A 25915-nucleotide genomic window follows, 5' to 3' on the forward strand; every position below is an offset into this window, starting at 1 on the left:
AATAAGAGACAGAGTCTCACTATGTTGCCGAGGCTGGTCTCAGACTCCTGTGCTCAAGCCATTCTCCCACCTTGACTTCCCAGTTCTGGGATTACAGGTGTGAGACTCTGCACATGGCCTCTAGAAGTTAATTTGGGATTGTAGGAAATTATTAGCCTATAATGAAAACATCAGTTTAAAGTATTTTATATATGCCTTTCTCCAAACAAACAGTATTAAATAAACATTTGAATGAATCCTAAATATTCTTTGGTGACATTGCATTATCAAAGAATACTTACTTTTTACCAGGATTGATACTGTACCTGGGTAAAAAGTGTTAGGAAGTTTATATTTATTTTCTCATTTAAATCTCATGGTTGCCTATGAAGTAGTTGTCATTAAAAATCATGTATGACTCTGTAGTTAGCTAATTATCAGCCAATGGCAACTCTCCTGGGATCATTTCCAGCAATGAAGAAAATCCTAAGCAATGAATAGAAAGAATGTTAGGTAACAAAGGCCTTTTTAAGGGTCTGCAAAAAGCCTGTCTACAGTTTTAATGATTGTGGCATAAATATTAAATATTCAAATGATGTGGATTATTATTCCAAGTTTCACACCACTCATTTTTCTCCTTTTATTCTAATGTCATCACTGTGAGAGAGCTGTGTCATTTGCTTCCAATAACTCTCATATAATGCAAATCCTTTTTTTTTTTTTTTTGAGAGGAAGTCTTGCTGTGTTGCCCAGGCTGGAGTGCAGTGGCGTGATCTCGGCTCACTGCAACCTCCCAGGTTCAAGCAATTCTCCTGCCTCAGCCTCCCGAATAGCTGGGACTACAGGTGTCTGCCACCATACCCAGCTAATTTTTGTATTTTTAGTAGAGACGGGGTTTCACCATGTTGGCCAGGCTGGTCTTGAACTCCTGGCCTCAGAGGATCCATTCACCTTGGCCTCCCACAGTGCTGGGATTACAGGCCTGAGCCACTGCACCCCACCTGAATCTATTCTTTATAACGAAATGATGCTATTTCGTTTCGTAATCATACAAGTGTATTTTTACAACTGAAAGAGTCTTGAAAGGTTGAAATGAAACTTGCCCTCCAACAGTTTCTATATGTCAGGTACTAAGGAGTGTGCGAGTATGTAAGTGTGTAATTTTTCTGACATTCTTCATAACTTATATCTTCATCTGGGTTACGTTCATTATTAAAGACCGCAATGCTCATCTCTATGTTCGATCCCTAGTACTAGGTAGCACTAGGAGCTTGTCAATCCTGTTGAATCACTTTATGATCTATCCTTTTGTTTGTAGGAACTATCTAATTTGAACCCTATATGAAAAGTTAATGTAGGTTCTCCCTTACAAATCTCCAAGGGAAAGAACTCTGTCGTCTCTTTTCCTTAATAGCAAGAGCAAGTGCTTCCATTTATCATTCAAGGTCTACTGTTGCCTCCTTTTTTTCTTTAGCAAAATCAGTGTTAAAGAAATCTTCTGAGAAGTCAAAGGCTGCTACCTGACATCCTGTTGAGAAGGATTGATTCTCCTGTGAGCTGGGAGGAGTTTCAGTGGATATTAAGCACTTTTATTTATCTCCTTTTCCTGCAGAGATCCCATTAAAAGGATAGTGAAAAAATAAAAAATACATAGATCAACAACATAAAGAACTGAAAGGCCACCAGCATGGAAAAGGAATTTCATAATGTTTCCGGCAGCCTGGAGGCTGATGAGGCTCCATGACTGCTAAATTATTGTGGGGGCTGCAGCTGGGGAGTCTCACCTTGGAAACTCTGAATGCCAGGTGGGTGGGAGTCCCATGTGGGGCTGAAAATCACACAGTTCCATGGATACAAACAAGGACTGGAAACCAGATATTTATCCCTCTGCCTCATCTCTGAAGAAATGTGCAGAATTGTCTGGGGAGACTCCCTGATGCTAGTTTGGAAGGCAGCTTCTTAGAAGGGGAACCACCCTAATGCCCACTCTCTGAGTCAGACCCCTCTGCCCAGGACACCGGCCTCTCTAGGGTTTCTTTTGTCTCGTATTTAAGTATGATGCATGACCATGGTTGCCCAGATACTCCAGGAAAGCTCCTGATCAAAGAGGGCAGGATGAGATGAAGAAATAACAGCCCCCAGGAAGCAGAGAGGACCCAGGAAATAGGGGAGGAGACACAACTCTCATTTCCATATTGAAAGGTTTTGCAAAGGGCATCTTGTTAAAAAAAAAAAAAATAAAAAACCAGAAAACAAAAAACACAACTTTTAGAAGGAAGGAGCTACTAGAATCAAGAAAGAACCAATGCAAACCAAAACTGTGATCCACAGGTAATTCAAAGAAGGGTTGATTGGAAGTAAGTTCAGAAAATTGCCCAGGAAGACAAGGAAAAATGAAATATCCTGTGTGTCTAACCGCTGGCAGGTAAGGATGGTACTCAAACTCCCTTCCTGTGGGCTAGAGTGGGTATGAGTGAAAATGACCTTTCTCTTTGTAATTACTCTCCCCATCTCTCAGAGAATGGGTAGGCACAGTGTGGCTGGTCTCAGACCTCTCAGAACAGACCTGTCTGTTCTGCTGTGACCTGGGAATGCATTGAGGAGCCTGGGCTGGCAGTGTTTGTCATCCTGATCCCAGCAGCGGTCTCCTTGTTCGTGATCTGCCTGCATGGGCAGCCCTGATGGAGGGCTTTGTACCCACAGCCCGATCTACACCGATCACATCCCTGACAGGTGGCCCGGCGTCAGACTCTATGTGGGTGTGCACTTGATGGGGCTTGAAATCCAACATTAGTGGTGTTTTCCCAAATTCTGAAAAAGTGATGCTAATCTTCTCCCTTTATCTGGGACTCAATTTATAGATAGCTTGCTTGCTTTTTCTTTTTTTAGAGACATGGTCTTACTCTGTTACCCAGGCTGCAGTGCAGGGTTGTGATCATAGCCCACTCCAGCTTCAAACTCCATTCTCCTGCCTCAGCCTCCCAAGCAGCTGGGACTACAGCCACCCACCATCATGCCCAGCTAATTAAAAGAAAAAAACTTCGTAGAGATGGGGTCTTGCTTTGTTACCCAGGACGTTCTCAAACTCCTGGGCTCAAGTTATCCTCCTGTCTCAGCCTCCCAAAGTGTTGGAGTCTTGAAAGAGAAATGTCCTGCAGAATAAAAGTTTATATATATATATATATATATACATATATATATATATATATATTTTTTTTTTTTTTTTTTTTTTTTTTTGAGACGGAGTTTCACTCTTGTTACCCAGGCTGGAGTGCAATGGCGCGATCTCGGCTCACCGCAACCTCCGCCTCCTGGGTTCAGGCAATTCTCCTGCCTCAGCCTCCTGAGTAGCTGGGATTACAGGCACGCGCCACCATGCCCAGCTAATGTTTTGTATTTTTAGTAGAGACGGGGTTTCACCATGTTGACCAGGATGGTCTCGATCTCTTGACCTTGTGATCCACCCGCCTCGGCCTCCCAAAGTGCTGGGATTACAGGCTTGAGCCACCGCGCCCAGCCAAAAGTTTATATTTTTAAAATTTCTACTTAGAAGTTTAAATCATCACACTGAGCAATGCCAATTAGTTTTCATTGCAGTGAATTCTAAGGAATCACAAGACAACTTTTATGGTACCAGAATTTAACTCAATTAATCAGTGGTTAGAGTAACTCCGTGGACTAGGAATTGTAAATTGATTATACTTAGTTTTTATGTTACGGCAGTATTTATTGTAATAGGTTTATGGTACATTTGAAAATTTAGAGCTGAGAGCTAAATGTTGACTGAAATAGTTTTTCTTGTAAAATTAACAAGATTCTTGAGAATGTTTCTTTTCTATTTTTTTTAACCTAAGGTGATCTATATACTTTTATGGCTTTATAGATACATCCTCTATGGAGAGCAAGTCATTTAGATACTCTGTGGCTCATAAAAGGATGCTTGAGTCTTGTGCAGACACATATAAAGGAAAGCTATGGGACCTCTGGAACTTGAGGCTTGCAAGATGTAAATGCCAGAGCTGTCCCTAGTGTTCCTTTGCTGTGACTTTGACAATTTAAATTTCAGCATTGTGCTGTGACTTCATAGGGTCCTTGCCTATTTAAAAAAATTTCACTTAAATGTTAACTTGAATCATATGCATGTTAGAAAGAACCCTGTGGAAAATAGAACTTTCTTCCAGGAGTGGTTATAGATGTCTTGTGTTAGGCACAGGACTGTTTATCTCTGGATTATAATAATTGTTATTCTTTCCTAATGAGATATGAAATGCATATTTATGGCATACAGTTGTATATTCTGTTCTAATCTTGAAACTTATGTGAGTCGTTTTCACGTCTCCGTCATGCCTGCAACTTAAATTACTGATTTATCTGTTTGCAAAAGCTTTGGAGAATCAGAGATTCTAGTGGAAAGATTCCATGTGAGATTGGGCTCTGAACACTTGGAGGGTTGAGGCTGTTTCTAGCTTTTTCTGTGAACTTGGGCAAGAGTTAGTGAAGAAGAAGCATGTGTTACCATTGCTAGGAGGAGACAGTAAATGAAAGTTCGCAGAGCATAAGGTGAGTACGGATTTGAGTTCATTTGGCTTTTTTGTCTTTGCTTTTGTCTCAGTGACCCTAGCCATAAGAGGGCCACTTTTAAAAAGGGTGCAGCATTGGAAAAATGGTGACTACGTTTATAATGACGGAAGGTAGCACAAGAACATGGTTTTATGCTCAGCCTCCCAAAGTGCTGAGCGTACAATATTTTTATATTTGTATTTCTGTGTGAGTATGTGTGTCTGAAATAAGGAAGGTAGCATTTTATTTGAGAAAAAAAAATCTAGTGATAAAAGCAGACAAACAGATGAGTTATTCTTTATTATAAGTGGGGTGGGGCTGGGACGTTGCCATGTAAGGTAAAGCCGGACTCGGCCTTGTTTGCCTGAGTTCCGTGCGTGTTGGTTTTGCTGCTGGTCTGATGATCGTCCTTGGATGTGGGTGGTTGTTGGCTAAGACGCACGTTAGTGATTAAGCAGCAGGTCTGGCCACTGCTTAGCTTATATGTTGGTCTCCATTCTACTGGCAGTTCTGCCAGAGCTTGTTGGAAGTTTCAATCTGGATATCATAGGTATGAATAATCAATAACCAGCAGACTACAAAGATGTATGTAATAATTTAGTACATGTTTGTAATAAAGCAAGAGCTAATTTTATAAATTGCTTGGTATGTGCCTGGGATGGTTATATTTTATTTGCATAGGTCTCTCCTTTAGTCCTCAGAACACCCCTTAAAAACAAAATATTGTTAGCGACGTGACACCCTTTGACTGGCTAGGAAAGAGTCTAAGAGAAATTGAGTAAATTGTTCAAAGTCATACATCCAGTGATGGAGGAACCCACCCTGGTGCCCAGATCTGTCCCCACCTACTTATGGCCAGATTCCCTTTTGTAGTAATTTCATTGCTTTAGGTTTGAGCCAGAAGGGTTGCATCAAGCCTTTGAAGAGCCTAAAGAATGCACAAGCTACTGGAGCCTTGAACCCCTAATGGGGACAGAGTGAAGTCCTGGCTGGATCCTGGGCTGCCCACATGCAGAGCCGGCTGTGGTGGGTGGGAATCTGGGGCTAGGGTCTTGCTGTCATTTCTGCTGACTTTGCAAATCCATCCCTTGGTTCACTGGGAAGGCTCAGGCCCCTCAGGGATGTGGGTACATCCCAGTGGAGCCTTCGGAGATCTGTAGCTTGGGAGACACGCCAAGAAGGTATGCTTTTCTCAGGTCTTGGGTTCCAAGCTTGTAGAATGTTGCCCAACATGGCCTGATATTTCTTTTTCAAAAGATGCCTCAAATGCATTTCTTCCTTGTTCACAGGGTTGTCACCCGTGTTTTGGGTCCTATCACGTTTCTACTTGGATAACTGAAGCAGCCTCAGTTTCCCTGCTTTTAGACTCTTTTCTTGCCATTCAAACCCTTATACTATTATACTCTTTATCATTTTATAAAGAGATTTCCTGTTTCTTAAATGTATGTGTTGATTTCCCAAGCTGTCCATAGTTTATTCCTACCAGTAAATATTATTTCCCAGGGCTGTGTGCATGGAGTGTGCCTTAGCCTGGCCGTTCACTGTGCAGTCGTCCCTTGGGATCCCTTGGGGAATTGACTGTAGGACCCCGAAGGATACCAGATTTTGCAGATGCTCAAGTCTTGAACAGAAAATAGTGTAGTTCACATATAACCTATGCACATCCTCCTGCATACCTTAAATCATCTCTGGATTACTTATAGTAACTACTACGTGTAGATGCTATGTAAATAGTTGTTATCCTGGAGTTTTTGGAGAATGATAACAAGGAAAAAAGTGTACATGTTCAGTAAAGATGCATTTCTTTCATGTATTTTTGATGCTCGGTTGAATTGAACCCAGGGATGGGGAACCCACGGATACGAAGGGGGACTACTTTCACCTTCCATCCACCCCTCTTGTTAGTGTGTGCCCATTTCTCTGTCTGCAGATTCCTTCTTCTTCTGCACCTGTATAAACCTTTCATGTCATTTGGGGCCTGGCTTGATTTTCCCACCTGAAAACCCTTCTCTGATGTCCCTAGCCTCACTGGTCTCTCTCTTTCTTTTTGGAACCTCCTAAATTGTATACTTTCTAATTTCTTTGTGGTTCGTGAGATGTTTCTAAGTAGGTCGTAAGACTTCAGATTCTTTCATCTCCTTGGTGCCCAGGCACGTGGTAGGTGCCAAGTCACCACTTACAGATGCATCTTTGGTCTCAGTTTCATTATTTACTTAAGCATGATGATGAAAGTCAAGGAAAATATTGAAATCAAACTTACATAGAGAGAACTGCCGTGGTTTTAAGTTGACTGAATACTTGGCTGCTGTGTTGAAGTGTTTTTTTCTCCTTTGTCTTGCCAGCAATCAAAGAGAAGTACACAGACTGGACAGAATTTCTCATACGTGACTTGACCGGTTCGAGGACAGCACCTGCCAACCTCCTGGAAGGTGTATGTATTGTTGTTATACATCTAATCTATCTCTGAAGCACCCGAGTTGCGTGAGCTCAGACCTGACAGCACCTTTGCATATATCCTTCTGCAGATGCGTGCTTTCCGCAGACACTGCCATCCAAATAGCCTCCCTTCCTGTTTTGTCCTGAATTACTTAGGTGACTGATTTGAATGGCATTGATGAAACTTCCCCTGTGATGCCATCAGCAAATGGAAAATTTGCTCCATGTGAATCCAATTTTTAAATCACATTATACTAGGATATCTTCCCACTATCCTATATGTTTAAACCTCTTTCCTGTCTGAGTGAATATAAATTAAATCCTGTAGAATAACTGTTTTGAAAGGTGACAAGATTATGTATGTGCTAATATAGTCTCATGGAGTACCTTGATAAGTGGTTCCATTAAATGTTCTATTTTGGATGCATAACCCCAAGATTTGAACATATACATGTTAACCAATAATTGAATTAACTTTCCATGTAAAAACAAGGGGAGAAATGACAGATCGTATTTCAGCGTAGCCAAGGAAATTTTAATATGTTGAAGAAAAAATAGCTTAATCTTAAATCTTGATGGTTTATTTGAAAATAATTTTATGATGAAAAATTTTAGAATTTGTATTTTGTATTTATTTACATAATAGAACAGGAAGAGAAAGGCATAGTATCATAAATAATTATTGAAATGCCTAGTCTGTTTTTCTTAAGAATGCCCCTAAAAAGGGGAAAATGGTGAATAACAAGTAATAAGGTGTGGAATTCGACAGTATCGTATTCTCCTAACCTTAAACTTTCCCTCTTTTCTTAAATGATATTGACACTTTAGAAAGTCATTGTCTAATATAGTTAATGGGTTTTGTTTCATGAAGATTTTGCCTGATGTATTTGTTATATATCTTCATAGCTGCTATTTTAATTTTTCATTAACAAATCAAAAGGATGATAGTTCATCCTTTCAAAAGGATAAATTGTCTCACTGTGTTGATTTTCTAAAACATATTTGTCTACAAAGCTGGCTGAACAAACACCCTTTTCATATGCTATCATGTGCTAAGACCGTTTCTTAGAAGGGGCAATAATTATAAATGCTCTAAACCAATTATCAGGTTAATTGTAAAAACAACTTCACATAGGAGTCTAATTCAGCTGATTATTACTGTGTGTTAGACGTGTCATCAACACACACTCTTGCTTTCATTACATAATCAAAGTTTGAGAGCATTTGGTTATTAGAGTAGTCGCCATTAGAGTAAGATGAATGGGAAAAAGTCATGGTACACGTTGAGTACCCCGTATTGGAAATATCTGTCTGTTGGGAAAGTAGACAGTTGGCCACCACGTATTTTCTAGGTCCAGGCAAATTTGGGCAGAACTCTTCTTAAAAGCATATTGATTCTTAACAAATGCAATTTTATCTGGGAAGGGTGATTTGTTTGGTGAGAACTTAGCACAAATTGTTACTTTCTATTGACTTGTGAATTTTTTATTGTTGGATATGGAATGGGGTACATGAATGTGTGGGAGGGAGGGAAGGGAAGGGGCGGGGTGGGGTGAGGATGGGGTGGAGGGAACGCCAGACTGTTCGCCAGTACCTTGGATGATGGTGTGAAAAAATATTATCTTCTGCTGTCATCTGTTTCCATGAGAACCTTAAAATAAAGTTTAAAATAAGGAGTTTTGCTTCTGTTTAAACAGCCTCTGCGAGGGAAAGGCCCTATAGACCTCATTACAGTTGGTTCCTTAATAGAACTTCAGGATTCCCAGAGCCCTTTTCAGTACTGGATAGTTAGTGTGATTGAAAATGTTGGAGGAAGATTACGCCTTCGCTATGTGGGATTGGAGGACACTGAATCCTATGACCAGTGGTTGTTTTACTTGGATTACAGACTTCGACCAGTTGGTTGGTGTCAAGAGAATAAATACAGAATGGACCCACCTTCAGGTAAGGGCCAAACCTTTTGCTGCTGTAAAGTATTGTAGAAAAAGATGTGATGTTTTCCTGGATGTGTTTCTAGAAAATGTATTAGCTCTGTGGTATCTTTTATATCTGAGTATGTGAATATCAAGCACTTAACTTCACAGTGCTTTCTATAGTGACTGAAACCTAAGACTTCAATCAATAGCGTTCTCAAAGGAGAGAGTAATGTTGGAGGCCTTAGGGAAGGAAGTTGATCTAGTTCCTTTGGAATCACTGTTTCAGAAAGGAAAAACACAGTAGATTAGGACTTGAGCATATTCTCCATGCTTTTCTTTAGGAATTTTGATAGTCTTCTAAGTAGATTCCAGGATCTCTGTCCATCTGTGTACCCATTTCTCTGTCTGTCCATTCACCTACTCATCCACCCATATATCCCTTTATCTATGTATCCATTCATCTATCCATTCATCCACCTACCCATCCAGCATTCATGTATTCATCCATCCATCCATCCATCCATCCATCCATCCATCCATCTAAATAGCCAAACCACAATCCAATCTGACCAAGAAACAGCACTGAGTAAATAGATGATCAGGCTATTTCTCCTGGCATGTAAGATTTTTGTTAGCTTCAAATTCACTGTCAGATGGCTTTTTAGAGGCTTAATTGGATAGAATAGTGCCTTACACTCTCTGCCATACCTACCTAGTTAAAAAATCTCGGTATTTAAAAAATAACTATTTTTGAATGTTTACCATGTGCCAGGTGATTTTACATCTGGTACATTGTTTATTTTGATTCTAAAAAATTGATGCATGTTTGTTGTGAATTTCACTTCACAGCAGAGAAAATAAAGATTGGCGTTCAGCTAGTTGTCCAGGGTCCCCTGTTTTAGGCAGTGCAATTCAGATTCCCAGGTGCTGGGCCCCTCACACCCCACGCCCCTTACTACCTCTTCTTACTAGCCTTTGAATGGGAAACTGCAGAACAGAAATACTGGATTCCTGTAGAATTAGAGATGCCAAGGAAGAAATATGTATTTTTTCAGAAATTGGTAATCTTCATTCTGGTCAGTTTTGTAGGTGTATCCGGAATAAGGACGTGGCTCTTTGGCTTTACTTAAATCACCAGAGAATTTCCACCCATATTAGTTGCTGATGTTAGCCCTGAGTACATGAAGGAGAGGAGTTATCTTTTCTGTCACTCAGAAGCTTTAATTGAATACGCTTCCTGGTCCTGTGTCCTGTGTGTTTGCATTTGTGTTAAGTTTGACAGGCATAGAGATGTGTAACGTGGTATTTTATTAGTGTTATTTTTGTCACAGTTTTGAGAAGCAGCCAACACCTCCATCTCTATCCTGAGTGATTTTTGACTCTGATGACAAACAAAGAGCCTGTCATATTGTGAGGAAGGATGTAAGCCCGGCTTGTCCCTGGGATTCATAAGCTAGCAGGAAAAATTTACTTTGTGGGTAAAGTTGTGTGTATAAATCTCCGCTTAGTATCTAATTGCTTTATAAATTTTAGGAGCAATATCTACTTGCTCCTAAATATATATCTACTTGCCAGTGTACAAATTTGTAGCAAAGCAAAGGATTACTAGTGGCTTCTTCTGTTCTCTGTGATATTTCTTTCCTGAGAAGTAATGGGAAAGCAGGAATGGGATATGCCTTCGTGGAAACTTAGGGAATATTTGCTTATGAGCTGTCTCCCTCTTTAGATAATTTGGGGTCTTTATAATATACAAATAAATTGTGTTTATGTGTCTAAGCATTTTCTGGAAATGAGTTCATTTAACTGAAGAGTTCTTGGGGGCCTCTGAAGCTTCTGAAACAGACAGGGCATGATGGCTCACGCCTGTAATCCCAACAATTTGGGAGGCCAAGTGGGTGGATTGCTTGAGCTTAGGAGTTTGAGACCAGCTGGGGCAACATAGTGAAACCCCATCTCTGCAAAAAATAGAAAAAACTAGCTGGACATGGTGGCATGCACCTGAGGTCTCAGCTACTTAGGGGGCTGAGGTGGGAGGATCACTTGAGCCTGGGAAGGAGAGGCTGCAGTGAGCAGAGATCACTCCTCTGCACTCCAGCCTGTAAGACAGAGTGAGACCCTGTGAAAAGAAAAAAAAAATATTCTGGAAAAGACATTCATCATCAAGAACTTACTTCCCCAACATTTAAATCATCTGCAGGAAAGGTTATGGTCAGGCAGAAGAAAACAAAAAGTGGAAAGACACTCAAAAGTGTGACTTTGAGCTCCTCAAACACAGTAGTTTCAAGATAGAAACTGGATTCTGTTAACATCACTCAGCTGCACAGCATCCCCGGGAAGAGAGGCTATTATTACCCCTGTTGCCCGCACGGGGACAGATTCTAGTACTTCGGGTTTGTATAAATTGATTTTAAGTCCCATGATGACTTGTGTAACTTACATGGTAGCACCACTTCCTTAACTGAAATATAGCTGAGAATAAAACTTCATATCTGCATAGAAAATAGTAAGCTGGTTTTCTCCTTTTCCCGAACACCATGTGTTCTGCTTCCACGACTGGTGGGGAGAAGTCCAGTGGGAGGGAGGTGTGGCGCAGTGATGAGCATCTTGCCCTGTGAGCTCTTTCTACCACCATTGTGAAAAATCATCTCCCTTTACTTTTACTTCCTTTTTATTTTATTTTTTGAAGTAGGGACTCTGTCTCCCAGGCTGGAGTGCAGTGATGTGCTCTTGTCTCACTGCAGCCTGAACTTCCCAGGCTCAAGTGATCCTCCCACCTCAGCCTCCCAAGTGGCCAGAACTACGGGCATGTGCCACCATCCCTGGCTAACTTTTTAATTTCTTGTTTTGTAGAGATGGGATCTCACCATGTTTCTCAGGCTGGGTTTGAACTCCTGAGCTTAGGTGATCTGCCCACCTCAGCCTCTCGAAGTGTTGGGACTATAGGCATGATCCACTCCATGAGGCCCTTGTTTTACTCTTTAAAGCGCACAGTATTTTTCAACTGTTTAGCACAAAGAGAAGAGAAATGGGTCATTGAAAGTAGCTAGGAAGTTAGCTTTCAAAAACCTGGGAAAAGAGATCAGACTTTACACTCTCTGCCTCTGAGAAACATAAGGCCTTTGAGCCTTTCTGTTTCTGCCAGAATCAGAGGAAATCGCATTCTGGTGCTTGGGGAAAGAGGAAGGGAAAGAAGCCACCTTATGCTGTACAGTGGGGATACGGAGACCTTGCTGGGCTGCTGAGTGGTGCAACGCATATTAAGAGATGGGCCTTTTCTAGGGATTCAATCCGTGATCTGAGTCTTAAGAGGTTATACTTTGGTTTTTCAAGGAGTGTAAGTAGGTCATTGAGGTTAGGGTCATTTAAGAAACCCTACCTGCTCTCCTATTTCTGGATGTTTAGAAAATAAGATAGACTTGTAGATATTCCTGCAGATGCTAAAAAGATGAAACTTTTTGAGGTTTCTTTTCCTCTCTATTTATAGAATTTATTCCCTTGTTTTTTTCCTTCAAAATTTTTTTTATCTTTTTTGAAGTGCTTGTTTTAAATAGTTCTTGATGTCAGGAAGTTTCTGAATCAACTTAAATACTTTCTGCCTGAACTATTAGTCCAAAAGCTAGTTGGACTAAGAGTTGGACTTTGTTAATTTGTTCAAGCTGCCACAACAAAATGCCACAGGCTTTGTGGCTTACACAGAAGACATTTCTCAGAGTTCTGAAGGCTGGAAGTGTGAGATCAGGGTGCCAGTGTAGTTGGGGTCTGGGGAGGGCTCACTTCCTGGTTTGCAGACAGCTGCCTTCTGGCTGTGTCCTCATGTAGTAGATCAAGAGGGAACTCTGGTGTCTCTTCTTATAAGGACACATCTCTTTGAGGGCCCCACCCTCATGACCCCGTCCAACTCTAATCACCTCCCAAATATATCCCTTTGGAGTTAGGGCTTCAGGTAAGAATTCTGGAGAGACACAAACATTTAGTCCATAACACTTTCTGATGTTTACCATCTCTTCACAACATAGATTCATCTTTCTTCGCTGGGTATGACCTCGAGGAGCAGGAGGAAATGGAAGTTTTTTGGAGGCAGGTGCATAAAAGAAGGGTTGTCTGTCAAGGCCTTTGTTTATTCATAATTACGTTATGCATTCCTGCTTCCTGCGGCACTTACTAGGAAATGCCCCACCAAACCCTTGCAACAAAGAGAGATGGCCTTGTTTTTCTAGTAGCCTTCTAGTTACAGAGAAATCGGAACATATCTTAATTGCTCACGGCCTTCCCTGAAGCAGAAACTGGCATGATATACTTTATTCAGTTATCTGCAACATGATCATTTTAAGAAAGTGGTCTATGTTCTTTGAAGGGTCTTGTTTCTTGTCCATTAACTTGCCAGTATGGCCAGCGTGCCCATGTCTCACAGAATGCACACGGGCAGTGTTGTTCTCTTGCTGGTTGTTGTCAGGCTGTCAAAACTGCAGCTGATTTTTACCTTTTCACGAAAGAAGTCTGCCTTGCTGTGGGCTGGGTTCATTCTGGGATTTAACAGCATCAGAAAGAAAACAGAGAACCTTTGGGTTGTAGGACAGAGGCGGGGCCCACCTGGCACCTGGACTTCTTGTTACCTTTGTCTCTGGTGTGGAGGAAGACAGATGGCATCTGTTGGACAGAGGGGTTTGTTTTTCAGGGATGACTTGTTTGGTCCGCCTTCCTGGGCCAACGTGCAGAGTCTGGAGGGCTCCGGCAACCCCACTGGGGTCTGGACATCCCCTCGATTAGTTCTCATAGCTTGGGTCTAACCCTGGTCATGTTGGATTTCCATTCCTCCTTGCCTTAAGGTGGTTTTTTGTTTTCGTTTGTTTGTTTAAGACAAAGTCTCAATCAGGTTGAAGTGCAGTGGCACAATCTCAGCTCACTGCAACCTCTGCCTTCTGGGTTCAAGCAATTCTCCTGCCTCAGCCTCCTGAGTAGCTGGGATTACAAGCACCTGCCACCACACTCGGCTAATTTTTGTTTTTTTTTATTAGAAATGGGGTTTCACCATATTGGCTTGGCTGGTCTTGAACTCCTGACCTCAAGTGATCCACCCACCTTGGCCTCCCAGTGAAGGTGTTTTATGACCATTCTTTTACCATCTCCTCTGACTCAGGGCATCCCTCCCCCACTCAGAGACAACCATCAAGGGTCAGGGGTATAACTAGTCCCAGTTCCAAACCAAGAGGCCAAAGGTGCCGGCCAGGCAGATCATGCTTTTCTTCCCGCACCTGTTGGGTCTTTGAATCCCTTCTTTGGTGCAGGCTTTGGAAGTCCCCATTGTTTTCTGTGAGTGGGTCCTTTTCCTACCATGCCCAGGTTGAACTCCTGTCTGCCTACCCGGCTTGCTGGGAAGGGGCATGTGTTTATGGTCACTGTCCATTACAAGGTCCAGCCTGTTGTTGGTAGTTTCTCTCCTGACCCTGCATTGGTGTCCTCAGGGCTTTGCTCTCCAGGCTCCCCTGAGTGGCCCCTGTCTCTCTGTCTGGTTTGGATGCAGTGCCCGTGAGTTTGCACGAGTGCACAGGTATCCCCCTCACCCTCATGGAACAGCTTGCAGGACGCTGTGAACTGGTCCCTGGACCTACTTTTGGGGACCCTGTGATAAGCAATGTCTTCCTGAGTGCCCCCTTCTCACTATGGACATCAGAGGCTCCATTCTTTCAGTCTCGGCAGAAGTGTGTGTTAAGGTCCCACCGTGCGCTCCCAGTTACGTGAGCTACTATTTAGAAAGGCCAGACTGGAAACAAAAAGTTCAGCAGAGGTGGAAGAGTGGACACAAACACTAGGAAGGACATAGACAGTGCACACACACGCAGAGGATGTGTTGTGGTGAACTACCCTTTGCGTGTCTTTGAGTAAGTGACAATGACGTCGGGCAGTGCGCTGATGGCCTGGCTAGTTCTGACAGGATCTCACCCTAACCGTGATTAGGACTCAATAAACCGCTGAAACAGGGGCTTAAAGCTCAAGGTGAGTTCAAAAGCTATGAGGATCAAAATAGATGGCTTCATGCTAAAAATCAGACATGTAAGAAATTAAAAATACAGTCCCAAAGGTTTAATGTTGCCTTTTAACTGTGCTTAATTTCATATTCATATCCTAAGCGTCTGTCTGAAGTAGCCTGGGTTGATATAGTGAAGGCATAAACATATCTCCTTCCAGTGAGGGCTTCTGCAAATCCTACTTTGATAAGGTCTTAAATCTGTTGAGATCAGGCCGTAAAATTCTCTTGGAGTTTCAGCAATAGGTAAAAACAGTGCTCAGTGCTTTTTTTTTTCCCTTTTAATTTTGCATTCAGACTGTGTAACCTCCATCTGTAAATCTTATCCCCCACCCCCACCACCTGGGGAAAAATATGGGCAACATGTGGTGTGTTAAGCAACATTTCAAGTGTAAATATTAAACTTGGTTGGTAAATTTTAATTTACCTTTTAATAATTTTCTGACTTACAGGGACTATTTTTAGCAGATGAGAGCTTAGAGATTTAGTGAAAAATATGTTGTAATAACTGCAAATGCCAGACTAGAGTCATTTGTAGTTTAGAAATGTATCAGATAATAAGTTCCTCATCAGTGGGCATTGCTTTCCTAGGTGATATGTGGAATTTTGGCCCATGGATGACTGAAGGTTTTTGCTAATGTGATTAATACCATTAAATTACTTACAGAATGCCAACTAAATGCATACAAATGTTCCCTGAAGAAGAGCTCTGTTAAGTTAATTCTTCATTTCTGACAGCAGAATCCCAGGTTGCTATTTAATTTCAGAACATCCTGCCAGCGGGTGGTGGGTTCTGGGTGTGAACTCTGACGGTCACTGATCATGTTGAGGTATCAGGAAAACTTGGGAATTAACATGCAGTAAAGAACCAGCGGGCAGAACATTGTTAGTCCTTAAACTCTTATGTGATTTGCCGTTGATACAGAAATCTATCCTTTGAAGATGGCCTCTGAATGGAAATGTACTCTGGAAAAATCCCTTACTGATGCTGCCAAATTTCCTCTTCCAATGGAAGTATTTAAGGTAAGATGTTGATTCTTAGCAATGTTATCTATCTACTCTTTTTGATAACAAAACCGCCTAAAAAGTTTTCCATAGCAAATCCTTTCCCACTTGAAAAAGGCACCTTCTTAACCAGTTTACATTTTAAATGTTTAAGGTTTTGTCTGTTTCGTGTTGCTGTTTTTTTTTAAATAATCTTCATAATGACCCATATTACAGGATGTGATTAAAATTGTTTAGGTTTACTGTTTTTCTTTGCAGAATATTGTTATGGAAATATTTTCACCCCCTCACTTTCTACTACAGAAACAAAGGAAATAGAGCAAGTCGTAATTTTGATGTTTAGTAAAAATGACAGAAAATGATGCGTGCCGTGGTTCAATTTTCTTGATGTCCCGAGGTTCTGCTAAGTACTAGACCTTCTGCCAGGCACTCACATGAAGATGAAGAGCTTATGAAATGCATCTCCACTGAAACGGCCACCAAATTCTTTACACTTCAAAAATTATACTTCACACTTATATGAAAGAGGATATTAGGTTCTGGACAGGGATGGTCCATTCAGGTCCATCCGAGGAAATCATAAAACAAGGCTGTCTTATTTGGAACTCAAGTGTGGGTGGCTACCCAACCCATTGGTGTCTTTGGACAATTCTCAATGTGGTTGTGACAGACAGACATCCAGCAGCTTCCCAGCCCTGGGGTGGTGCACGTCTGCAGAGTCATAGAAGTTTCATGCAGAAGATGTACTTAATGTGTGTTTGGGCACCCCGCACAGCAAGAGTTTAAGGGTTCCGTAGGGGGCGGGGCTTCCTGGATTCTGTTGACGCCCAAGTCCTGTCCGCCTTTTAAGCAGTCGTGACAAATCGTTGACCCTTTCATTCAGAGCTTCCCCTGTTTGTAAAATTGGACTTATTAAGACCTCCTCCTCAGCTTGGCCGTGTAAATGTGCTCTGCTATGTAATGGAGGGATGATTTTTACAGTGTTTGGGGCCTCCAGTGCTGGAGGAACAGTGTGTGTCACCACGAGCTGCTGTTGACTGACAGGGAGGCGTTGTTGCTACTTGTTGCCTCGCTGACCAAATCCTTCTCCCTCCCCTTCTTTGTCTTCCTCTTCCTCTCCTTCAGCAGAAGCAACTGTGGTGGTAACCCCTCACCCTCTTAAGATTCGCTCACAGACCAGGTGCAGGTGCTCACACCTGTAATCCCCGCGCTTTGAAGCCGAGGGGGGAGGATGACTGGAGCCCGGGAGATCACCCCTGCCTCGGCTTGCTCTTCTCTCCCTTTTCTTCAATACTGCCCTCCCTTTTACAAAAAGGATCAAGAAAAACAGCCTTCAACGTGGGACCTGGCGGCTGTGCTACCCCCGCCCGAGCCAGCCTGCCCTCGTCACCCGGTCCCCTTTTTCTTCACCGTGGCCTCAGTCGTATTTGAATGTGGATCAAATCCAATCACATCCTTCACCCTTGAAAAAATAGATTTTATTTTGAAGTACCTTATACATACATGTGAGGAGTTCAAGGAGTGAGCCAGTGAAAAATGACAGATGTCCATCCTCCAGTCTAAGCCCCAGAGCTGCCAGAGCAGCGAAGCCCTCTCTGCAGCCCCAGGCCTGCCTTCCTGTGGGGCTGGAGCACCCGGGGCCTCAGTGCTGTGCGAACCCTGCCCAGGTATGCCTTCCTAAGCAGGATGCCAATTCCAGTTGGCAGGATGGGAAGTGGGCACTGTCCTCTTTGTTCAGAGAGGGCCCTTTCCCTACTCTGAAGAGGGAAGAAAGCTGGATGTGATTTGGGCACCAAACTGGCTTTTCCTCAGAGTCGATGAGAGGATTCAGTAGGTAAAGTTGTGAGCTAATCTTTTTTGTTTGTTTGGTTTTTGGAGAAAGGGTGTCACTCAGTCACCCAGGTTGGAATGTAGTAGGGTGATGGTACCTCACAGAAGCATCAAACTCCCAGTTTCAAGCACCCCTCCCGCCTCAGCCTCCCAAGTAGCTAGAACCACAGGCATACCCCAGCACACCCAGCTAATGTATTAGTTTGTTCTCATGCTGCTAATGAAGACGTACCTGAGACTGGATCATTTATAAAGGAAAGAGATTCAATTGACTCACAGTTCAGCAAGGCTGAGGAGGCCTCAGGAAACTTACAATCATGTCAAAAGGGGAGGTAAGCACGTCATTTTTCACATGGCGGCAGGAAGGAGAGTAAGAGCTGGGTGAAGGGGGAAGCCCCTGGTAAAACCATCAGATCTCTCGAGAGCATACTCACTATCAGGAGAAGAGCATGGGGAAGCTGCCCCCATGATTCAATTACATCCCACCGGGTTTCTGCCACGACAGTGGGAATTAGGGAAACTGTAATTCAAAATGAGATTTGGGTGGGGACACAGCCAAACCGTATCAGCTAATTTTTAGTTTTTTTTTTTTTTTTTTTTTTTTTTTTTTTTTTTTTTTTTTTTTTTTTTTTTTTTTTTTTGTACAGATAGAGTCTCACTGTGTTACCCAGGCTGGTCTCAAACTCCTGGGCTCCAGTGATCCTCCTGTCTCAGCTTCCTAAAGTGCAGAGATTACTGGTGTGAGCAACTGCACCTGGTCTGTGAGCGAATCTTAAGAGGGTGAGGGGTTACCGGAGTTGCTTCTGCTGAAGATGTAACATGAACTGGAGGTCACATGCCTTAGAAAGGTGGACAGGGGTCGGTTGGTTCATGTTTTCTGATTTTACAGCTTAGTTCTCAGGAGCAGGCTGAAATTGAGTGTTTCTTTGCAGTGAAATGAATGTTCTCATCTTGTCCAGGCAGCTGGGCCAGGAGTAGGACTCAGGAACCTCTTTAATGTAGTCAAAATAAGCTGAATATTGTTAACAATCTTGGCTGGCTCACTTCGGCATCCTGTCCTTAGGTTGCAAAGATGATAAAATGCTGTCTACATTTTCTCACTAAAAGTGGCTGAAAATGTCTATCGTATCAGCGTACTTAATTGATAATTTGTGTGTGTGTAGAATTTTAGGTGAGCTGTCATTTGTCTCAGAATCAGAGGTTTTGGCTGGGGTGTGGTGGCCCACACCTGTAATCGTAGCACTTAGGGAGGCCAAGGTGGGCAGATCATTTGAGGTCAGGAGTTCGAGAGCAGCCTGGCCACATGGTGAAACCCTGTCTCTATTAAAAATACAAACAAATTATCTGGGCATGGTGACATGCACCTGTAATCCCAGTTACTTAGGAGGCTGAGGTAGAAGCATTGCTTGATCCTGGGAGGCAGAGGTTGCAATGAGCTGATATTGGATCACGGCACTCCAGCCTGGACAATAGAGCAAGACTCTGTCTCAAAAGGAAAGAAGGTGTAGGGGGTGATTAGAATGTAGTGGTCAGCCCCTGGAGGATGACATGTGAGCCACTTCTTGTCCTCTAGTTTTTCCTCTCTGGCTGGTTTCCCAGGGAGAGTTTTTCAGTCTCCCAGTCTCCCACTTGGGACTCCAGGTCTGACTGCCAGTGTTTCAGGGGTCACGTGGAGAGAGGAGGGCTGGGGTGTTGGCGTGTACTGTTGGTTCCTGCCCCAGCCTCTTCAGAGAAGGCTGAGACAGGGCTCAGGGAGGCTGTGTAGGGTCTCACTGCTCTGCTTCCCAGCTGCCTCCCCACGCTTACATCCTAAGCTCCTGTCGACCCCCATTTTGGATATCTGGTGGGACTCGTTTCGGAGCCTTTCCGGGCTTCGGCAGGAGTCACTGTGTTGGCACTCAGCTTTTCTGCTGAAGGCCTGGGATTTGGCTTTGCTGAATGTGTTGAATTACTCACTTCTTCATCAGCTTTTTTGCTTCCTTACCTTTGTGTGCTGAGTGGGTTTGTGTCTTTTTTTTTTTTTTTTAGTGTCTGGACTGTAGTTTTGGTTAGAGTTTAGGAGGAGGTGAAATGAATGTGGATTTTTTAACCTAGCACTGCCATTGAAAAAAATCTTATTGTTTGGACTCTAGGGTACAATCAAGCCGCCACATCCTTCCTGGACACCCTCGGCCTGGGGAGATTTTTCACGTGCTTCCCTGTGCAGTGTCTCCTTCCACACCCTTCCTTGCTGTACCACAAGGTGCAATTGTTATGCTTCTCTAACATCCTTTGTACCTTGATATGGTTTGGCTCTGTGTCCTCACCCACATCTCATCTTGTGACTCCCAGAATTCCCACATGTTGTGGGAGGGACCCCGTGGGAGATAACTGAATCATAGGGGCAGGTCTTTCCCATGCTGTTTTCTGGTGATAGTGAGAAAGTCTCAGGAGATCTGATGGCTTTCGAAATGGGAGTTTCCCTGACAAGCTCTTTTCTCTTGCCTGCTGCCATGGAAGACATGCCTTTCATTTTCCACCATGGTTGTGAGGCCTCCCCAGCCATGGGGAGCTGTCGGTCCAATAAGCATCTTTCTTTTGTCAATTGCCCAGTCTTGGGTACATCTTTATCAGCAATGTGAAAATGGACTAATACGTACCTGTTTTGTTCTTTCTGTTAAAGTCGTACTCATTTTTCATTCTCAAATATAGATTCCCTAAAGGAACCCTTCCCCAGATCCCTGGCCCCATCCCAGAGGAACTTGAGCCTCTGTTAGGTGTCCTTCAGCAGCTTGTTCTGTTACAGTTATGATTAATCATTTGTGCAGTTCCTTGTATAATGCCCATCTCTTTTTGCCTAACTTTGAAGCTCCAGGAAACCAAGGACATGTTTTTCTTGTCTGTTCTTAGGAACATACTTTCTTGACCATAGTAGGACTCAGTTAATACCTATCAAATAAATGCGTGAATTCATGAATGTACATGTCTTCAACTCCTTGAATTTAATTAATTTTTTTTTTTTTGGAGATAGTCTCACTCTGTCACCCACAATCTCAGTGTGGCTCCCTGCAGCCTCTGCCTCCTGAGTTCAAGGGATTCTCCTGCCTCAGCCTCCCAAGTAGCTGGCATTACAGGTGTACACCACCAGGCCTGGCTAATGTTTTTTGTATTTTTAGTAGAGACGAGATTTCACCATGTGGGCCAGGTTGGTCTTGAACTCCTGAACTCAAGCAGTCCACCCACCTCGGCCTCCCAAAGTGCTGGGATTATAGGTGTGAGCCACCATGCCTGGTCTGAGTTTAAAATTTTTGAGTTCATATACAGATTAAGCGGATATGCACACTTATTTAGAACTATGAATACTAAGACTCAAAAGGTATACACATTAATCATCTTAATATATTTGTAATTAAAAATTAACTAATTCATTAAACATTTATTGAGCACAAGTCTTTGCACAAAGCTATTATGTGCTGTTGACCTGATTCCAGGGTTTAATAATTTGTTTATATTTTCCAAAATACAATTACCTTACCTTCTTCCCTCACTCAATTTAATTTCTTCCCATGAGAATTCAGACTATTATTTTGGTAGAGTACTTGAAAATTATCATCTTATTCAATATTTTGTACATAATTAAGAAGTGCTTTGAGAGTAGATACTGAATATTACTTTTGGGCCTCTCATGAGGCAGGGTATGGGGTTAGGCACTTTATAATAGACATTGGTTGCTTTGAGTATTACGTGTTCTTAAAGCTGGTGAGACACTTTCATAAATGTTTTCTCTTATTTCAGTTCACTGGGAGTGACATGGGCAGTTTCTTAACTATATTTTGTAATGAGAGAGAATCTACACGTTTAATTTTGAGGGCACGAGAACACCATTTTCTTAGTTTGTAAAGGCTACTGTCACAAATTCCCATGGACTGGATGACTTTGACCAGAAATTTGTTCTCTCGTGCTTCTGGAGACTAGCGTGTGAAATCAGGGTATTGGCAGGATCACACTCTCCTGAAGGCTCTGGGGCGGAAGCAGAGGTCGGCTCCAGCTTCTGGGGTTGCCTGTGTCCTGCGCTCTGCTCAGCTTGTGGCCACCTCCCTCGGTTCCCTGCCTCCATGTTCACATGGCCTTTTCCACATCTGTCCAAATTTCTCTCTGCTTACAAGATAACCATTATTTGAATGAGCCTTGTGCTAATCCCATCCAACTTTGTCTTGACTCGATTGCATTTACAAAGACCGTATTTTCAAATAAGGTTGCATGCCTAGCTTCTGGGTGAGTATGAATTTGCAGGGGGACGTTCTTCAACCCAATACGATTGCATTTCATGTATGTTCAGAAATCTTAGAAATGACACACTAGCACTCTTTACTGAGTTCCTTTGCTTACATGAAGGTAAAGTTCAGAGAAATGATATGGACACGTGGATGAAGATCAAACTGTCTTAGCAGTTGCTTTATTTATTAAAAAAAAAAAAAGAGAGAAATTTTCTTTCTCAAGTGTTTAAAAGTTCCAGCAAGCAGTATTCTTTTGCAGGATTCAAAAAGAAAAAAACACACACACACACACACACACACACACACACACACACACACGCTTTTTTTCTCTGTTATCACTGTTTGATCATCACTGTTTATCAGCAGGCAGACTTCTTTCTAGTTTCTTTCATTATAGTAAAAGGAATATGTGTTTGAATTCAGCAGTGAGTCATCTAAGATACATGTTGTTATGGAAAATTGCCATAGTGTTCAGCTGTTACGAGACAGAAGTCAAAGCTAAGCACATTTAATGGCCAGAGACGAGCAGTATTTCCAAGCAGTTCTGTTTATTATTTTTACACTTTGGATGAAACGGGTATTAGGATGGGATGAGTTCCATTATGCTGTGGTGGCTCACGTGGGGGGATGAGTTCACACATCTGTATGGTTGTCTGTCAGTGTCTGCATGCAATCTGAGCAAGCCCCTGGGTAGGCGTTCCTTTCTGTCTTGAATACAAACAGGAATGGTGTGAAAAGAATCTCACAATTAGCATTTCTGCCGTTATTTACCTTTGATTTGAGAGATCACTCTGAATAGCATTGGATGCCATATTTCACTGGGAATTTTGACTTACCTTATTTGGAAAATGCAGATAATTTCCAAAGTGTACACTCAGTTGAAGGATAAATAGTTGATGAAATGGGTTTAAAAAAATCCAAAGGTCAGTAAAAGCTTCATTTGATTGAAAAAGACGTAATGATTTTTTTTTTCTTGAAGACCATCTCCATTATTTAGAGGCCTAGAGGATTTGCCAAAGCTGTCTGCATACTATCCACATCCGTCGCAAGTCTGTAGAGGTGACTGCACTGCACATCTCCGTGGTGTCTCAGCGGATTTTAATTCAGAGCAGATGTCTCTGTATCACGCAGCTGGGTGATTCTCAGGTTTTGGAACAGAAAGAAATCTGCATTTTAAGAATCAACTTAAGGCCGGGCGCGGTGGCTCAAGCCTGTAATCCCAGCACTTTGGGAGGCCGAGGCGGGTGGATCACGAGGTCAAGAGATCGAGACCATCCTGGTCAACATGGTGAAACCCCGTCTCTACTAAAACTACAAAAAATCAGCTGGGCATGGTGGCGTGTGCCTGTAATCCCAGCTACTCAGGAGGCTGAGACAGGAGAATTGCCTGAACCCAGGAGGCGGAGGTTGCGGTGAGCCGAGATCGCGCCATTGCACTCCAGCCTGGGTAACAAGAGCGAAACTCCGTCTCAAAAAAAAAAAAAAAAAAAAAAAAAAAAAAAAAAAAAAAAAAAAAAAAAAAAAAAAAAAAAAAAAAAAAGAATCAACTTAAGATATGTGTAAAAAGTAGATGAAATCTTTCTTTGACATAGTCACATTGACCAGTTTTGCAGCCTCTGGAAACCATCATTTGATTAACTTGTGATACATCCCAATGTCCACTCAAGCAAAATGCCCCAGTTTCTATAAAAGCTTTTTATTTAGGATGGGTTGCTGTCATCAGACAGTGAAGTTCATTACAGGACAAACTCAGTCTTTTGGTCAATAATGTCTTTGCTGCCCAGTTCACTAAGCGTATACTGAGGCCACTAAAGGATTTTTGGGGGCTTAGTAAGCTTTAAAACTAGGGCTAAAGGAGACTAGAAAATAAAAGCCCATCAGTAATGGTAACATTTCACGTGTCCGACATTTATGAGCACCTGTGATAGTACTACTTTTCATTCCCAGCAGTTCTTGTAAATGGTATTCCACATCTGCATGATCCTACATGTTTGCAAATGTTAGATGGTACAAGTTTCATTTGACAACTCGTTTGTCTATCAGAAAGATCTGTAAATAAGAAACAGCAATTCCCAATTTGCTAGTTAATAGATATAAGGTATTATTTTCTTAGAGGAACACATAGATACAGCCCAGGGAAAACAAAAGCTCTCCAGCTCACTTCTTTCATGACCACAGCTTGTCATAGCAAGGAAGGGACATATTTGAAATGCCACTAAAATCTGTAATCCTTTTTTTATCCTTTAAAGAAGGGAAATTGTTGGAACCCTTTTGTGTTCTTTAAAACAATATTGAAAATCTTAGTGTGTTTGAAATTCTAAATGAGCTACTCAGAGGTTTGCCTTAGAGTGCAGGGAATTATCGATAAAGGCAACTGCACTTCTTTGGGAGGCAGAGGCTGGCGGATCACTTGAGGTCAGGAGTTCGAGACCAGCCTGGCCAACATGGTGAAACCATGTCACTACCGAAAATGCAAAAATTAGCCGGGAATCACTTGAACCCAGGAAGCAGAGTTTGTAGTGAGCCAAGATCGAGCCACTGCACTCCAGCCCAGACAACAGCGTGAGAATCCATCTCAAAAAAAAAAGGCAGTTGCATTTGAGGCTAAACCCTTGGTATCCTCCTTGTATCCCCTCTCCGCCTCACACCTCTGTGTGGGAGATCACCACGTCTGCCCAGGTTTGGTAATTTACTGACAGGACCCACAGGATTCAGAAGTTGTTACACTCATGGAAATAGTTTATTACAGTAAAAGGATAGAAAGCAGAATCAGCAATGGGGTGAAGTCCAGAAAGCCTGACAGAAGCTTCCAGAGCGCCCTCCAGGAGGTGTCGTACAGCACCCAGCTGTGACAACAGGTGCCAGGTACTCTTCTACCAGGGCAGGTCCTTGGAGACTCAGTGCTTAGGGTTTTTATTGGGGGCTGTTCACATAGACACTCTCTGCCTGGCACATACCAAAATTCTCAACTCTTAGAAGGTAATAAACTGGTTATAAACCAGATTGTACACACAGTTTAGACACAGTGAACTGCTCTTATGTTTAAGGGAAGTTTTAGATTGGTGTAAGCTATTTTTTATCAGCTACATTTCCAGCCACAGTTTCCCTTGCAGGCGGGCCCCCTCTGTGAGGACCACAGCCTCAGGCCTCCCAGGTGACCCCTTCTCTGCACACTTCCATTCCACCCGTCAGCAAATCCTGTCTGCTCTCCCTTCAAACTCTGTCCCCAACTCTCTCTTTCTCTGTGGCCTTTGCCAAGGCCCAAGTCCAGACCACCATCTCTGTCCCGTGGACTGTCCCATCCATTTCAGAGCTTGTTTCCTGGTTTCTGGTCATTGTACCCCAAGGTTGTAGCCTGAGGGTTTCTGTTGAAACTGCAGTCAGGCGGAGCCCAGGTTTCGCTCTTAAATCTCATCAGGGTGGGACACCCGCGTCTGAGCGCCTGTTTCCAGAGGCGTCACGTGCCTGCCGTGGCCCTTCCAGCTCCCCACTGTCCCACTGACGCCCACTCACTGCTGCCTCAGACCTTCGTAGAATGCCTGGTCTGCCTGGAAGGTCACCCCAGATTCCTGCATGGCCCCTTCCCTCACTCACTACTGGTCTTTGCTTAAAATTAGAAAACCCCGCTCTGTGCCACCATCTCCCCCTCCACACACTCTCCCTGCTACCCTGGTTCAGCACTGCTCTCCCAACTATCATATAATGCTTTGCTTTTTATTTTTTTAATTTAATTTAAATGGTTTGGCATATGGCCTGCCTCCCCTAGCTGGAGCGCAGGGTCCATGAGAGCCGAGTTTTTATTTTCATGACTGCTTTTCCCCAGTGCCTTCAGCAGTACCCAGGACATCATCAGTTCTCAGTAAATATTCTTGAATGGATTCATGAAGAAACAAGTCCAAAAGTTAACT

The 25915-nt window shown here is 42.7% G+C and overlaps 1 protein-coding gene across 7 annotated transcripts in view; it reads left to right on the forward strand.

Moving 5' to 3' along the window:
• The window catches only part of SFMBT2 (Scm like with four mbt domains 2), a 245501-nt gene that overhangs the window by 112368 nt on the left and 107218 nt on the right, over positions 1–25915 (forward strand). For 3 of the 7 annotated variants that reach the window (XM_017521225.2, XM_017521235.2, XM_017521222.2), the window contains exons 5-7: positions 6882–6970; positions 8673–8919; positions 15842–15939. In XM_017521225.2, the coding sequence (XP_017376714.1) occupies positions 6882–6970; positions 8673–8919; positions 15842–15939 (434 nt within the window). Of the gene's footprint in view, positions 1–908; positions 2405–6881; positions 7051–8672; positions 8920–15841; positions 15940–25915 lie in introns of those variants that run through there. The other 4 variants (XM_037735908.1, XM_017521240.2, XM_037735913.1 and 1 more) reach the window with 4 other exon arrangements.

Source organism: Cebus imitator, unplaced genomic scaffold (assembly GCF_001604975.1).
Source record: "Cebus imitator isolate Cc_AM_T3 unplaced genomic scaffold, Cebus_imitator-1.0 Scaffold20, whole genome shotgun sequence".
Classification (NCBI taxonomy): Eukaryota; Metazoa; Chordata; class Mammalia; order Primates; family Cebidae; genus Cebus; species Cebus imitator.